Source organism: Rhamphochromis sp. 'chilingali', assembly GCF_963969265.1.
Source record: "Rhamphochromis sp. 'chilingali' genome assembly, chromosome: 15".
NCBI classification, from domain to species: Eukaryota; Metazoa; Chordata; class Actinopteri; order Cichliformes; family Cichlidae; genus Rhamphochromis; species Rhamphochromis sp. 'chilingali'.
In genome coordinates this window covers 21,455,156-21,470,277 of record NC_137942.1, presented here as the reverse complement: position 1 = coordinate 21,470,277, position 15,122 = coordinate 21,455,156, and the positions used below count along the sequence as shown (strand labels likewise).

Genomic DNA, 15,122 nt, shown 5'->3' with positions numbered 1-15,122 from the left:
AAAATTTGCATGTTAGGTCAAAGTTTCTGTAGGTGTGAATGTGAGTGGCAGTAGCTGTCTCTGAACCATTAGCCCTGTGATAACTGGGCCAACAGACTAGACAGTCTCACCCCACCAGTTTGGTTGGAATAAAGAGACCCAGACCCTGAATCAGGACAGCAGAAGAAAATTGATGGATTGATGTTGAATTGATTTGAATTCTTATTATAAGAGAAACAGTATAGGAGGTCTGTGCAGTGTGAATCTTTTTAAGGACATACAAAATAAAGTTGTTTTATTTATTTAATGGTCACCTGTTTTCACGTGTTAGACTTTAATTTTTTGCTTTTTTTAGATTCATAACTTTTCACTTATGACTGTGAAAACTTCCCCTAGTTATACAGTAACTTTCATACCGTTCCTGTTTGTCTGCTCTGCTGCTCTGTCAAATAACAAAGTCACAGCAGTAAACAAGATAAAATAGTCGGGATAGACAGGATTAAATTCAAATCTTTTATTTAACTTGAAATAAGCACTGAATAAATACATCGAACATGCCTTTGTGGCTCTTTGTGGTGTCACAATAAATAGAAAATACCACATTAATAAGAAAAGAAAAACAAAAAAAACCCTTTATGCTCAGATTTGCAATGCACTTCTGTCAGCTATTCTTTAAGACAAACTCGCATAAATAAACATCAAAGTAGAGAGAACCAGCAGTGAATGTGCTCTGTGTATTTAAATGTTAGCTGTTTTGCAAACAATCTTCTAAGAGCTGTAGAACAGGTTGCACAAGCATTCACAAGAAAAAAAGTTTAAATTTGTCCTTAGTTGTTCACTTGATTCATAAAACTGACATATGCAGACACAAAAACACTTTTGCATTTATATGGTTTCACAGTTATTGCACTTTTTTTTAAACAGCAGTAACATAAAGGCCCCAAATCAAACATTATCATATATTTGTATGTAAAATGAGCTCTGCACTGTCACCATATCTTACATTTTTAACATTCACAGTAAGTATTTTCGAGCTCAGCCACATTCCACACTGTCTTTAAGGTCGTATTTGTTTACATCATCACATGTCGGTCCTCGCTGCAGCATCTCTGTGCTGTCAGTGCCTCTGTGGGGCTAACTGCAGTGCTTACAAGACTGATGGACAAATATTTTACTGACTCAGTGTCTCACATGAAGCTTAAGATGTATAACAGCATTTCTTGTTTTGCTTCTGTCCAAATCTGACCCTTGCAAACAAGGAACTTTAAATCTATTTACAACAGTTTTCTGCCCCCCAGTCTCACTTTGTCCTTTGTGCATCTCAATATCGCTATGAGAGGAGGCAGCTGTTGGTTTTGTTCATAGGAGGTCGTTTGTTGCTGTCTTTGGGGAAGGTTTCCCGCCTCCGGCACAGTGCTGGACTGAGCCGACTAGGAAGATTGGCCTGCTGGAGCAGCTCCCTGAAAGCTTCCAGGACATTGATGTTGTCTTTGGCTGAAGACTCCAAGAAGCTGTGGTTCCAGTCCAACTCCACAGTGGACTCCACGTCCTCGCTGGACACCTGTCGCTCATTGTTACGATCAATCTTGTTCCCTATCACCACAATCGGTGTGTACTTGTCCTCTTTGATATCTAGGATCTCATCCCGCAGACTCTTGACTGCCTCCAGAGAGTCAGGGTCATCCACAGCGTAGACCAGAGCAAAGGCATCACTGTTCTGGATGGAGAGCCTGCGCATGGCAGGGAAGGAGTAGCTGCCACTGGTGTCCATGATGTTGATAGTGACTTTGACACCCCCCACCTCATATTCTTTCCTGTGGAGCTCCTCCACTGTACGCCGATGCTTTGGCTCAAAGGTATCTTTGAGGAAACGTTGGATGAGGGCTGTCTTTCCCACTCCACCTGCTCCCAAAAACACCAGACGCACCTCTGTCTTCTCTTTCACTTCAATAGACATCTTGATGTGCTTCTTCGTGTAACAGGAAGAAATTGCCTTTTTTCACCCCTCTATTCTTCTCCTCTTTGGCTGTGGATCCTTAGCCTGGAAGGTGTTTTGATGGCAATGATGAAGAGGGAAGTGGTTGGCATGTGAGTCTGCCTGTGAGGCTACACTGCTCATTTATTTACACACATTGCCTGCCCCCTTCTGCTCCCAGCCAATCAGCAGGGAGCAGTGGCTCCATCTTGAACCTGCACCAGCCAATCAGAGATACATGTAAATCAAGTCCAGTAAGAGAAAAAAAAGGTGATACTGAGATACTTTCACTGAGAGTTTTTGTGTGCAGTGCAGAAAGCATTCCTGACTGCTGGCTCAACATCAAATATCTCAACACATCTGTTTATCTGAAAAATAATACTTCCCTTTGCAGCAAGGAGGTTAATCATTTTCATCTTTTGCTAAAAGTTTGTTGTAAAAGAGTTTATACTATAAATTGTTCACACTCAAGTGGAATTTTTCTTCTAACATAAAAGACTTAATACTCAGTTGTTGTAGCACCAGAATCAGAAAAAATATTTAAGGCTTTTGGTCTGCCTTCTAGAGTTCATTTAGGCAACTACAAAGTCGATATCAGCCACAGTTCTGACAGATCAGCTTTCTATGTCTAATAGGCAAGTCTCATATGGAGCATAATGTTTAAATTGTTTTAGCCTGCTAAAAGTTGCTGTGCACATGCAAGCTGCTTTGCTACCCATTTTTGTCCTTCTAATATTGTGACTGACTTATTCACATCTATTGTACCTGATTGCTGCTTTGTTCGGTACTGATGGTCTTTTATCTTCTTCACAGATCTCAGAACAGAGCAATAATGAAAAATATAAATCACTGTAAATAAACACTGTTTGACTTTATTTGTCCTCACTGAAGTATTGTAATTTAAATTTACTGGTATAAGAAAAAGAAAGTAGTCACAGGATTCTGTGGCATTCAGTACAACCTTACTGCTTCCATAAGAAGCAGTATAAAGAATTAACTAGCAGCCAGTTGGTGATAATGAAGTGCACATCATTAACTGATAATCAGCAAGCGTGAGCACCTCTATAAAGGCATAATTTTCACAGTGTGCCAGTCTAATGCATTCAGTTGTCTGTTAACACAATCTTCCCAGAAGTGAATGTCCCAGCAAATTAACCACAAGGTCAGACTGTGGAACGCTCAGAGAAATAGTAAAAAACCCCAAAAGCTACATCTCAGACTCTACAGGCCTCAGTTAGCATTTTAAATGTCGAAGCTCATGACAGGACAGTTAGAAAAAGATTGAACAATTTTGGCTTGTTTGGAAACGTTGCCAAAAGTCCTAAGGCTTGTAAAGTTGTATCTGAACAAACTGCAAGACTTCTGGAGAAATTTCTTTGGGAAACATGAGAGGAAACTGGAGATGTTTGTACATGCAAAGCGGCATATTTGGAGAAAATCAAGTGCAGCATATCAGTGCAAACACTTCATTTCAACTGTGAAGCACGGTAGTGGAGGTGTGATGAAATGAGCTTTGACCATAAACTCAATTGTAAGGATTCTTGTGAGGACACATGACTGACAGCTAAAGGTTGACTCTAATTAGGACATAAACAGGACAATGATCACAAGCACAGCAGCAAATGCACAACAGAATGACTGAAAAAGAATATGTGGATTGTGTAATTCACTCTAAATATCCAAAATAAATTGTCAATTCATGTCATTTTTGAGTTTACTGATTTTACATCATGATTGTAATGCATACTGCACTCTACTTAAAGGGGAATGTTAATAACCAGTAATATACTGGCTAATTCAGGAAATAAAACAAGCACACTGTCACCGTTTTCTCTTTTGCAATAAATATTAACTGTAATACTTTTTAAGTACAGTTTATGATCTTACTTTTATTCATTAGGGATGCTACATTTAGACTAGATGTCCATATTGATCATATTTCTCTAAAGATGGAATGCAATGTCTCTCTCTGCTCAGGTTTTCACTTCATTGGTGAGTATTGGTGCAAAAATAGCTTTGGTCTTTGGGCTTTTCCATTCTGTGGATGCATAACTTTGTTTTGGCAGCTTTGATCATTTCTAGCTTAAAAAAACAAAATACTGATAAAATGCTAAATTCGAGAGTTCAAACCAGCTGGGGAAGTTAGTGTAGTTTTTATTTATAGTCTTGACCGTGAACAGTAACTTTATTTTGGTCTGTTTTTCTTCAGCATGATCCATTTTTAGATATGATTTACTTTTGTTTGCTTTTTTAAACATCCACTCCAGGCTTCTCGGATGTTAGATACAGATGTGAGAATAGTAGCAGCACCAGCAGTGATGTAGCATTGAGCTGGTGGTCGCCTGGAGGCGTTGGTTTCTGTTGACTGACTGTCACAGTGGAAGGAACAATTTGTTTTTTGAGCACATGGCCTTTCATATGGTCACAGGATCTGGTGTTCTGTTAAGCAACTCTGATTTTTGTACACTGGTTACTCTGATATTATTCAGCTATAAAAGAAGAAGAAGAAAAAAACCCTTATTTTGACATGTAACTGTGGTTTGCCCAGCATGTCTGCCTTTACTGTCCAAAGCAAAATGAAGGTTACAGTTTAGAGCGATGTTACCCAATGTTCCCCTAACTTCCAAAACAGTTTTTGAGAAAGGTATCAGGAGCATTAATTCAGTTGCATAAGTAGTATAATATAATAGTTCCATAAGGTACATAATATATCTAATGCCTATCTGTTTATTTCTAACTGTTAGTTCAGCAGGGTGTGTCATATTGACACGCCCATCAGTCAAACACTCAAACTGTCATGTTTCACAAGATGTTTCTTTGTCACACTACACTGGTCCAGTGCCATTGCTGGATACGCACGTACTCTGTACGTAGTCTGTACTTACAGTTGCAAAGTTTGCACTTCATGCCAGAACCTGTACCAAAAAACTGCTCGTAGTAAGAGCCAATATAAATTTAGATGGGAGCAACGATATAGATGTTGATATAGCTGAAAAAAAGAACAACTTTATTTATTGTTCAGTGAATTCACAAACAGAGGAGTGTAAGATAACATCAGGGTGAGCTAAGGCCAAAATGATATATAAATTGCACCATTTAACACAAGCTCAGCCAACCTGTGCAAATGTAGCAAACCAAACTTCAACAGCTTACCTCCTTAGTCTAACAAAAATATAAGGAACACCTAGAAAAAAAATAGTAGCTCACCCCTACTTACTTCCTTCTAAACACAGATCAAACTTCCAATTACATAACCACCGTTGTGGCTGGCTGAGTGAAAGGGAGGCAAATTATCCTCAGCAGGTGGCGGTCATCTTGTCTCCATATATAGGGTGCAATCCTCAGGTTGAAGCCAATGATCTGAATGCTTTAGACTTGCCACATCAATACCAGTCAGGCACTGGCATAATCTGATTAGCATGCTCTTATCCTATACAGACGAAATACACAAAATAAAAGATATATGGCGATGTCCTTTGGGCAGACAAGGTTGCAAAAACTAAACACAGCATATCAGCACAAATACCTCATACCAAATTATCCAGTCTCTGAAGAAGATGTGCCCTCATAGTACATTCATCCGTGGTACTAAACCAAAGTCATATAACTCCAGTGCTGTATACCCAAAGGTAAAAGGTAGCTGTAGGTCACAAGGCTGAATGTTAGCACATTTTTTTGTGTCTGTGCTACTTATTCCCTATTGGTACTTAACAGTTGGTATGAGGTCCAGAGTTAAGCATGGTGGTGGAGGGGTCATGATTTGGGCTTGTTCTGCACCCACGGGAACAGGGCACCTTGCAGTCACTCAGCTGACTATTCAGATTTCTGTATATCAAAGTCTCCTAAAATCAAATGTGAGGCCATCGGTCTGACAGCTAAAGCTTGGCTGGAATTGACTCATGCAACAGGACAATGATTCCAAGCACAGGAACAAATCTGCAACAGAATATCTGAAAAAGAAAACAATCAAGGTGCTGCAATGGTCCAATCAAGATCTCCAGACCTCCTTGAAATACTGTGTGAACTTAAGAGTGTCTCCACTATAAGTATGAAGTATGGGCAGGTAAATCAGTTCTTTATTTCCTGCAGAGTGGCACCATTTGATCTGTTGGCACCACCCGCAGTATTTTGTAGAGTTGGAATTCCTGAGGGAACCTGAGGGATAAGATCGTCTCTGCAGAAGAAGTTGATTGATATCCAGGATGATCGTAATAGCAGTCCAGCTTTTTTAAAGCTTTTTTTGGTTTAGTTTTTGTGTGCAGGAACTGTACAATTGTTCAGACCAGTTTCTTTCAGGGCTTCAACATTGATGCACTGTGTCATTATTTTTTTTTAAACAAACACATACACTGACATACAGGTAACACAAAGGGTTGGTCGCACATACTGCTCCATCATCCATCTGAAACAAAAGAGAGCGTCACACATGCATAATGACCACGGCAATGGAGTGATCTGACAGAGCATTTTTTGATGGATACTTACCTAATATGACCATATCTGAATTATTTTAAAATCAAAAGCTTTTTCAGAGCATAGATGCATATTCATTTTTTATTGTTCCAGGACAGCACGATCAGTCTCCTTTGTCTTAATTTGTTCCTAAATTCTTCTGGATCACCTTATTTACAGCAGATTGCAGACACGTCTTTACCGTTCACATATTCCAGCAAAAAGAACAGAAAACATACACCAACCTCCACCTCATCATTCTCTTAATCCATCTTTTTCATTCAGTGGCTTTTGGGATTTTAACTTTGGCTACAGGTCCTCTGACTGTCCTTTGACTCTGGAACAGCATGTCCTGGATTATGAAAGGTGCGGTGGTGGAAGGGGAAGAAGCAACATACCAAATGGCGAGCGGTCTCATTATATCTCGCCGTAGCAGCAGGTCTGCTCAGCAACTGAGCAATTATTGTTTACCATGAGGCAAAAGCTCTCATCTATATCATTATGATTTTTCTACTGTACATGGATATATCTAAAATATCATCCAGTTAATGCTTTTTTTCTCTGAATCACTCATACTTTCTAGGAATTAGTCAGTGCCGCTTTGATTGTTCTTTTTCAACATCAGCCAAGGCACCAATGGCAGTTATGTCTCTCCCGCCAAGGTTAGCAATAATTGAAGGTGAGCCTTTGTATGCATCAGATGTCTGCAAGGCTGAGTGAGCATTACAAAAACCCACTGGATGGCAGGCATCCACACAAGCGTGCATGTGTGTGTGTGTAATATGTGTTTGCATGCACTCAACAACAAATCTTTGAACATCCTGAGAAACAGCTAATAACATTTGGACTGGGTGTACTGGGATTTCGTTACGCAACCTTCAGCACTGAAAGGTGAAGGCAGCTGGACAACAGGGAGTGAGCTGATGAGTACATTTAATGCCCGCTGTGCTTTTTATATTGAGTAAGCTCACAAACTGTTCATGTTACAGTCATAAGGCACATAATAAAGAGAAATATAAAAAACATTATATGTGGGGAAAAAAATCATAATTTTGCAATTTAGTCCCTCTGATTGAAGATGACAACAGAGGACAGCTGTCTTCAGTTATTCTCTGAATTTGTTTGTAAGCAGTGACTCAGGCTTTTTTAAAAAAAAAAAAAAAAATTAATTAATAAAAATAATGATAACAATAAAATCCATATAGAGATATTGCCCAGAAATACCTGCCACTCTCCTGAGAAAATAGCCAAGTTTCTTTGTAAGAATAATGTTACAGGTAGTATATGAAAATTCTGCATATTCAGAAAAATGTTAATATGCAAATTAAACTTAGAAATATAGAATTATAGAATCACTTAAGGATTATATTGTGTATATTTTGTTTTTTCAATAGGAGGAGGGCCATGTGACACATCAAACTTATTGGTAATGTCACAAGAAAAACAATGGTGTGCTTGGTTTCAACGTAACTTTATTCTTTCATGAGTTATTTACAAGTTTCTGACCACTTATAAAATGTGTTCAATGTGCTGCCCATTGTGTTGGATTGGCAATGCAACCCTCTTCTCCCACTCTTCACACACTGATAGCAACACCGCAGGAGAAATGCCAGCACAGGCATCCAGTATCCGTAGTTTCAGGTGCTGCACATCTCGTATCTTCACACCATAGACAATTGCCTTCAGATGACCCCAAAGATAAAAGTCTAAGGGGGTCAGATCGGGAGACCTTGGGGGCCATTCAACTGGCCCACGATGACCAATCCACTTTCCAGGAAACTGTTCATCTAGGAATGCTCGGACCTGGCACCCATAATGTGGTGGTGCACCATCTTGCTGGAAAATCTCAGGGAACGTGCCAGCTTCAGTGCATAAAGCGGGAAACACATCATCATGTAGAGATTTCAAATATCCAGTGGCCTTGAGGTTTCCATTGATGAAGAATGGACCCACTATTGTTGTACCCCATATACTACACTAAACCATCACTTTTGTTGTTCCAACAGTCTTGGAGGGATCCATCCAATGTGGGTTAGTGTCAGACCAATAGCGGTGGTTGTGTTAGGTCATCCTCGTTGAGATGCTGCAGTAACTGGAGTTTGTAAGGGTGCCATTTGTGAGTAGCTAATATCCGCCGAAGGGATGTTCGACCAGTTTCACGAAACTTAGCAAGCAGTTTGCTAACTGCAGCATGGGAGATGGGTGGTCTCGTAGGGTGTCTTGCATTGAAATCTGCTGCAATGACCCGGTTACTGCGTTCACCAGATATCAACACAATTTCGATCCGCTCCTCACGTGTTAACCTCTTCAACAATGTCAATGGCTGTGAACAAAGAAAAACTTGTAAATAACTCATGAAAGAATAAAGTTACGTTGAAACCAAGCACACCATTGTTTTTCTTGTGACATTACCAATAAGTTTGATGTGTCACATGGCCCTCTTCCTATTGGAAAAACAAAAGTTCTATCCAAGATGGCCGACTTCTAAATGGCCACCATGGTCACCACCCATCTTGAGGAGTTTGCCCCCTCACATATGCTAATGTGCCACAAACAGGACTTTAATATCACCAACCATTCCCATTTTATTATGGTGTATCCATATGAATGGCCCACCCTGTACTGTATGTACTGCACCAAGACAATAACAGTTACATTCTAATGACATTAGCACTCAAAGCACTTTACTTTATATTATTTTAAGTCTTTACATTGATCGCTGGATATGATTGTTGTTTTCTAATAAAGCTATCATTACTGATCATTGTCCCTGTTTTCATTCCCAATGCATCAAACCCTGGAGCTTTGCTGAAGCCGCTGATATCTCAGAGACACACACAAGGTATCCTTTGGCAACGGAGCCATGGAGCACCTGTCACCAATGCCACTTTCACCGCAGATGCTTCATATAAGAGCAATTTATTGCAGTGCATATCATTTGTGTGTCATTTTACAACATGTGAACGGTTGTATTTTAAGCCAAATGATATTCTTTTGTTAAAACGTCCAAGTATAAGTTTTGGTGGCTAAACTGAAGCAGCCATTAAAATTGCAAATCCACAGTGGAAATCAGTTTCACCTTTTATAATGCATAATTTACAAAATTATAAACACATCAAGTTCAGTAAATATCCAAAGAGTGGGTGAAAATGGATCACAATGCCATTAATAACCGTTCAGCAAAGATTATTCATTGTTATTTAAAGAATAACTATTAAAAAGTTAAATAACTCTAAGTTCACAGTAATGGAGGTTATTGAGGAATTACAGAATTTTTAATCTGATTAAACAGGTGCGAGTCGGTGGCCCACATTTGACTTTAACGAGTTAACTAAAAGGGTGGTAACACGATCTCAGAATGAGATTTAGAGAGATTTCATAAGCCAAGACCTTTTCAGACATGCTCCTCTGTGCTCAGTACTGTGAGGTTATGAGCTCCTAAGCCTTTTTTTGTCCCTTGTGTCCAAAGCATCAGAAGACCATCTGCGGCAAACATCTTTTTAATTTGAAGGATTGTGTGCAGGTTTCTCGCTGGAGGTTTCGGGATTCAGCACTTGATGAAAAGTGTTGAGTTTAGAGTAGCTGCTATATTAAACAACACCTCCTTAAAACCTCTGGAATTATATATATTATATATATATTTTTAAATATGTGTTACTTTTTTAGCCAGAAACTACTATATGCTCTGCCAGTAGGCACTGGGGACACAGAGGGAAGAAAATAACTAGATTTATTGAAACTTCAGAATATCGCATTAGAGTGACCTCCGAGTGAAAGTGTGCAATTATTTTCAGAATCTGCATCGATTTTTTCCCCCCTCTGAGCACCCTGGTGTGTGAAGGCAGTTTTGTTCCTGCTTGATATTTGCTGCTGTAAATGTTTATGTATTCCTGACCCAGTTTCTCATTTCAAACTTTATTCAGCTTTCTTTAAAATGCTGCTCATAGAGTGTATGTGGGGTTGTTTTTGGTGAAGCTTCTTAGTGGTGGTTGCAGCAACAGTTGCAGAGCTTCTCCATTCTAGCTGTGATCCCCCCCCCGATGTCAACTAAAGAGGTCACTTAAACTAATGCTATTTCTAAACCTAAACTGACTTCAGTGTGTTCGGGAGATCAGTTTAACATATAAACAGCAGGCCACGTCTTCTAATGGTTTCTCTCTCAAACCAGATTGACTTGAGCGACAAACCATGTGAGTCTTTTAAGTGTCCACCTAATGAAAGGGTTGTAAAAGCTTGGTATTCAATCAGGCCTGAAACTCTTGACCTCTGTCATGTTCAGCGTGTAGAGACCTGTAAAGGAATGTGCTTTGATCAATGAGCTTTTGAAAGTTTCACCTTCACGTCTCTCAATGATGCATGTTCAGAATTTGTTCTTCTGCTGTTACGGCTAATTTTAATGTGTCGGTATGTTTCATACTGGGGTGGCGTGCAAACACAGTATAAAATATGGAAATATATGGGTTTGGAAAATGAAGCCAATGTAGAAGTGCGCTACACCTGAATTATATTTGAAGCCCATCAGTGGTAAGATCTGGGGTTGCAAAAAGACTTCTGGTCCTTTACAGGACTATAGGCTTGACTTGAGTTTATGGTCATTTTACTATAACGATCGTACCATAGATAAAAAAAGAAAAGAAAAAGGATCCAACAACGCCACCACCACAAACACAGTGCAGGAGGTGAGTCCCTGACAGCTGCCTGTGTTGGAACGCCTCATGATCAAGGTGGCCAGATCACATGCTTTTTAGTCCTGCAAACTTTTTTATTTGAGATTTGACTCCTTTTGGAGCCTCAAGTGGCCATTAGAGGTTAAAACCCATTAATCTAGTGTAACCATTAAATCTAGTTTACAGTATGATAAAACTTGAAGCTTACATTGCCCATAAACTGAAAAAAGAGATTTGTTGCTGAAACAACTTTGGAAATATTAACATATTTATAAATTTGGAATGTAACTAGGAAAGATGGATGTGCCATTTTAAGGATTTCTGAATAGTAATATGTAATACAAAAGATATGGAAATAACTGATATTCGAGCAGAGAAATATATTTATGCTTCAAAAAATGCATACGATTTTTTGTAAACTAAGAGTAGATCATTAAAACACCAGGGAGAAGATTAGAAAACTGATCTTTGTGAAAAGCATTATTAAGCTCCCGCATTACTGATAGAAAGTGCTAGAAACTACTCTCTGACAACTATGGGATAATTAAGCTCTAAGCTACATGACCTTTTCATTAGTGCTGCAAGTCCAAAACTAATTTCAGTTTCAGTTATTAATAAAGTGATAAATTTAATTAAACACAGGATTGAAAGTGAAATATGTCCTGAGGTCTCAAAGCCAGAAAATAATTCATTTAAAAAAAGATAATTAGGTTCCCAATATAAATATGAGACTTTCACATTCAAGGGAGTCCTCCACCTGTCTTTTGAGTTTTGTCTCTGGTTCATGGAAACATATGAAATCTAAATTTAATGAAATTTGCAAAATGCAAAATTAAGTTGTTCAGAGGGAAGATGGAGTTAAACCTGCTTCACATGCTATGTGAAATATATATATGTATGTCCCACTGAAGATATATGTATAAAAATAGCATATGCTGCTGCTTTACATTTTACACGTTTTTCATATAATCAAATGTTGTCTGGATGGTTATTAAAATTCGACGTCATATTTCTGATTAATTCTGCTGCTTATTAGAATAACAGACGTTAACAAAACCAAGCTATGTTTATGAAGCATTAGCTGGGACATGCACAACGCACAGTTTGATTATGTTAAGTTGGCATTATGACTTGAGCTCTGTTTACTTGGCCTTTTTTAAGGGACCATTATTATTATTCAGTTAAATTTTGAGTGACTTATTTTTGAATTTTAAATAAAACCCCCATTTGTCTGTTTTTTATGTAAGTGCTGTACAAAAATACAAAATAACTAGTACCAAGGTTGTAATCAAAACTATAACTGAGTCTTTCTTCTTAACCAGCTCAGCCCCTCACATTGCTGTTACCCTTTTCTTTAAATGTGAAAATTCGAGTTGTGAGTGTGATTTTGAAGCTGTCATGGGGATAAATTAAAGAAAAGTTCACCAGATGTTGGATTTCTCTTCTGTGGTTACAGTCAGGCTTCCCAGCCTAGTTTCTGCATTTACTAAACTCTAAATCTTCTCTTCTTCTCAATCTAACAAAAACCTTTGAAAACTTTGCGCATTATTAGCTTTTCACATCTTTCATTTAATGCAGTCAGTAATTTAACTCTTTGCAACTGTGATGTATTTTGTGTTCCATGAATTGCAGTTGATTGACAGCTACTTGTGTCCTAAAAAGCACTTTTTTATATTATGACATCTCAGTTATTAAATGTAGTCCAGTAGTCCGGCCCACTCAGGATGAGGGTGCGCTATACGATTCTGAGATCCCCGTTCTAATGTATTTACATGCGCACACAGAGAAGAGCTTACCTTTTATTCTCTCTTGCTGCTTGTGAAACCTTTATCTAAATGTACAATCCTTGAAAGCACGGGCAGTGCTTGCAGTTTACCGGCAGAAGCCATATAGAAGAAGCAATAAAAATGAGTCAGAATAGATATGGGAAGCTCTGGAAATGTTGCACAAAGAAGCACTTGACCTTTAGATCTATCAGGATGTTACACCGCAAGGGGAATTAATTTCTTGTATTGGTACTGCACATAGGCCACCACTGAATGCCGTGTGAGTGAATGCTGGAGAATCTTCAAATTCATCTTTATGTATTATCACATAAAACTAAGGGCAGGTTTCTCAACTGTCTATTTGTGATTCTGGTGGAGTCAGTGTGCATATATACATGTTTCATCTAAACTTTATTTCCTGTGAAAGGTGAACAAGCAACCTTTCATTTATTCTTTGCACAGACAGAATACAGAACTGCATGCGGAGGTTTTTATTCTGCTGACTTCTACTTGCTGTGGTTTAAACCAGCAGGAGTGCTGGTGCAGCCGAAAGCACGACTCTCCTGTCTTGTTCGATAACATCACATAGAAGACCAAATGAGTTTATTGAACTCCAAACATTTTGTTAGAAGAGTTTACTGTGGACACATGAGCATAGCGACGCTGACAGCTTGACAGTTCAAACAGCAGGTTAAGAGTTTATAGAGATTTTACAGGACTGAAAAGCATACCCCAAAAAACTGTGAATCTGTTATACAATCAAGGTTAAAATTCTCCAGCTGATTATTAGCATCTGTGGACATTAGGCGCTTTTGTGAGCCAAGCTTTTGTTTTTGCAATTAGATATTTTTTCTGTCTCCCTCTGGTGATATACATCCTTCAGTCAGGGTTATGTGCTATCTAACTAAACACTATGCAAATTTGAAGTGACATCAATGACCCGCTCACCAGTCATCCATTAGTGTCTTATGCAACAAGCTATGTTGGGGGAAATGTTGAATAATAAATCTCATTGGGAACTACCGTGAATCACCACACCAATGTAAGATTCTTCCAGTCTCTAAGCACATTTTACAGCGTGAAAGATAAACATGTTGTCTCATCAGTTTTTTTTAGAAAGCCCTGCATTTGCATTGTGCCTCCCAAGGCCTTCTTCAAGGTGACTTCATTCTTGGAGTACTGATAACTCCAAGCATTGAGTGACCTTGGTGGTATTTGCATCAGCATGACTCAAATAGATGAAGATTCTACCAGTACTGCCATTTTTTTGTTTCTAGTTTTAAGTCACGATTTTATGATAATGAAGTAAAATTTAAAAATGCATAATTTTTTTGTCACAAAATTTCTCTATAATTAGGGAAACTGGACACTATTAGGTAAACATGTTTAAATTCTTGTTAATGCAAATATCAAATCAGCCAATCACATGGCAGCAACTGATTGGATTTAGACATGGTCAAGACAACCCAAAGTTCAAGTTGAGAATTACAATGTGAAATAAAGATTATTTAATTGACTTTGAAAAACCATACCTTGGTGGTATGTAGAAGAGCATCCACGAGTGCACAACATGTTTAACCTTGAGGAAACTAGGTGCTATTTCTGTCAGCTAAGACCAGAAGCTGAGGTTACATTTGGGTTCTGGCTCACCACAATTAGACAGTAAAAAACTGAAAAATGTTTCCTGGTCTGACTAGTTTTGATTTTTGCTTTATATTTGGATGGTAGGGTCAGCATCTGATGTAAAGATGGAAGCGTGTATCCATTCTGCCTAGTGGTGTAATGGTGCGGGTTACAGTTGGCCCTTTAGCACCAACTGAGCATCATATAAACACCATAGCATTTTGTTGCTGGCCATCCCCTAATGACCAAATCATCTCAAAGAGTGATTTTGAACATGACAGTGAGTTCATTGTATTAAAATAGAATAGAATAGAATTCAACTTTATTGTCATTGCACATGCACAGGTACAGGGCAACAAAATGCAGTTTGCATCCATCCAGAAGTGCTTTAGTGATATAGATATATTACAATATATATTAGCAATAATATAGATATGTAAGTATATTACAGAAATGGGTCTATTATGGTATGTTATAATGTACACGGTATGAAGTATTTTGTGAATATTCTATAACTATAAGTATGTACAGGCTGTAAGCTATGTACAGGATATGAACAGGATATAAATATGAAAAACTATACAGAATATGAAATAACTTTACAGAAATCTGAGATATACAGCTATACAGAAATGGGAACTATGCAAGTTGTAAACAGTT

The 15,122-nt window shown here is 38.4% G+C and overlaps 1 protein-coding gene across 1 annotated transcript; it reads right to left on the bottom strand.

Annotated features, from left to right (window-relative positions):
- Window positions 1-516: 516 nt before the first annotated feature.
- LOC308411831 (ras-related protein Rap-2a-like) lies at window positions 517-2,057 on the bottom strand. Its single transcript, XM_080905869.1, has one exon. It carries the CDS (start codon window positions 1,934-1,936, stop codon window positions 1,310-1,312), a length of 627 nt encoding a protein of 208 aa, XP_080761995.1. The 5' UTR covers window positions 1,937-2,057; the 3' UTR covers window positions 517-1,309.
- Window positions 2,058-15,122: the final 13,065 nt, after the last annotated feature.

Coding starts and splice junctions, on each gene's coding strand:
- LOC308411831 (XM_080905869.1), bottom strand. CDS start 1,936: ATGTCTATTGAAGTGAAAGAGAAGACAGAGGTGCGTCTGGTGTTTTTG.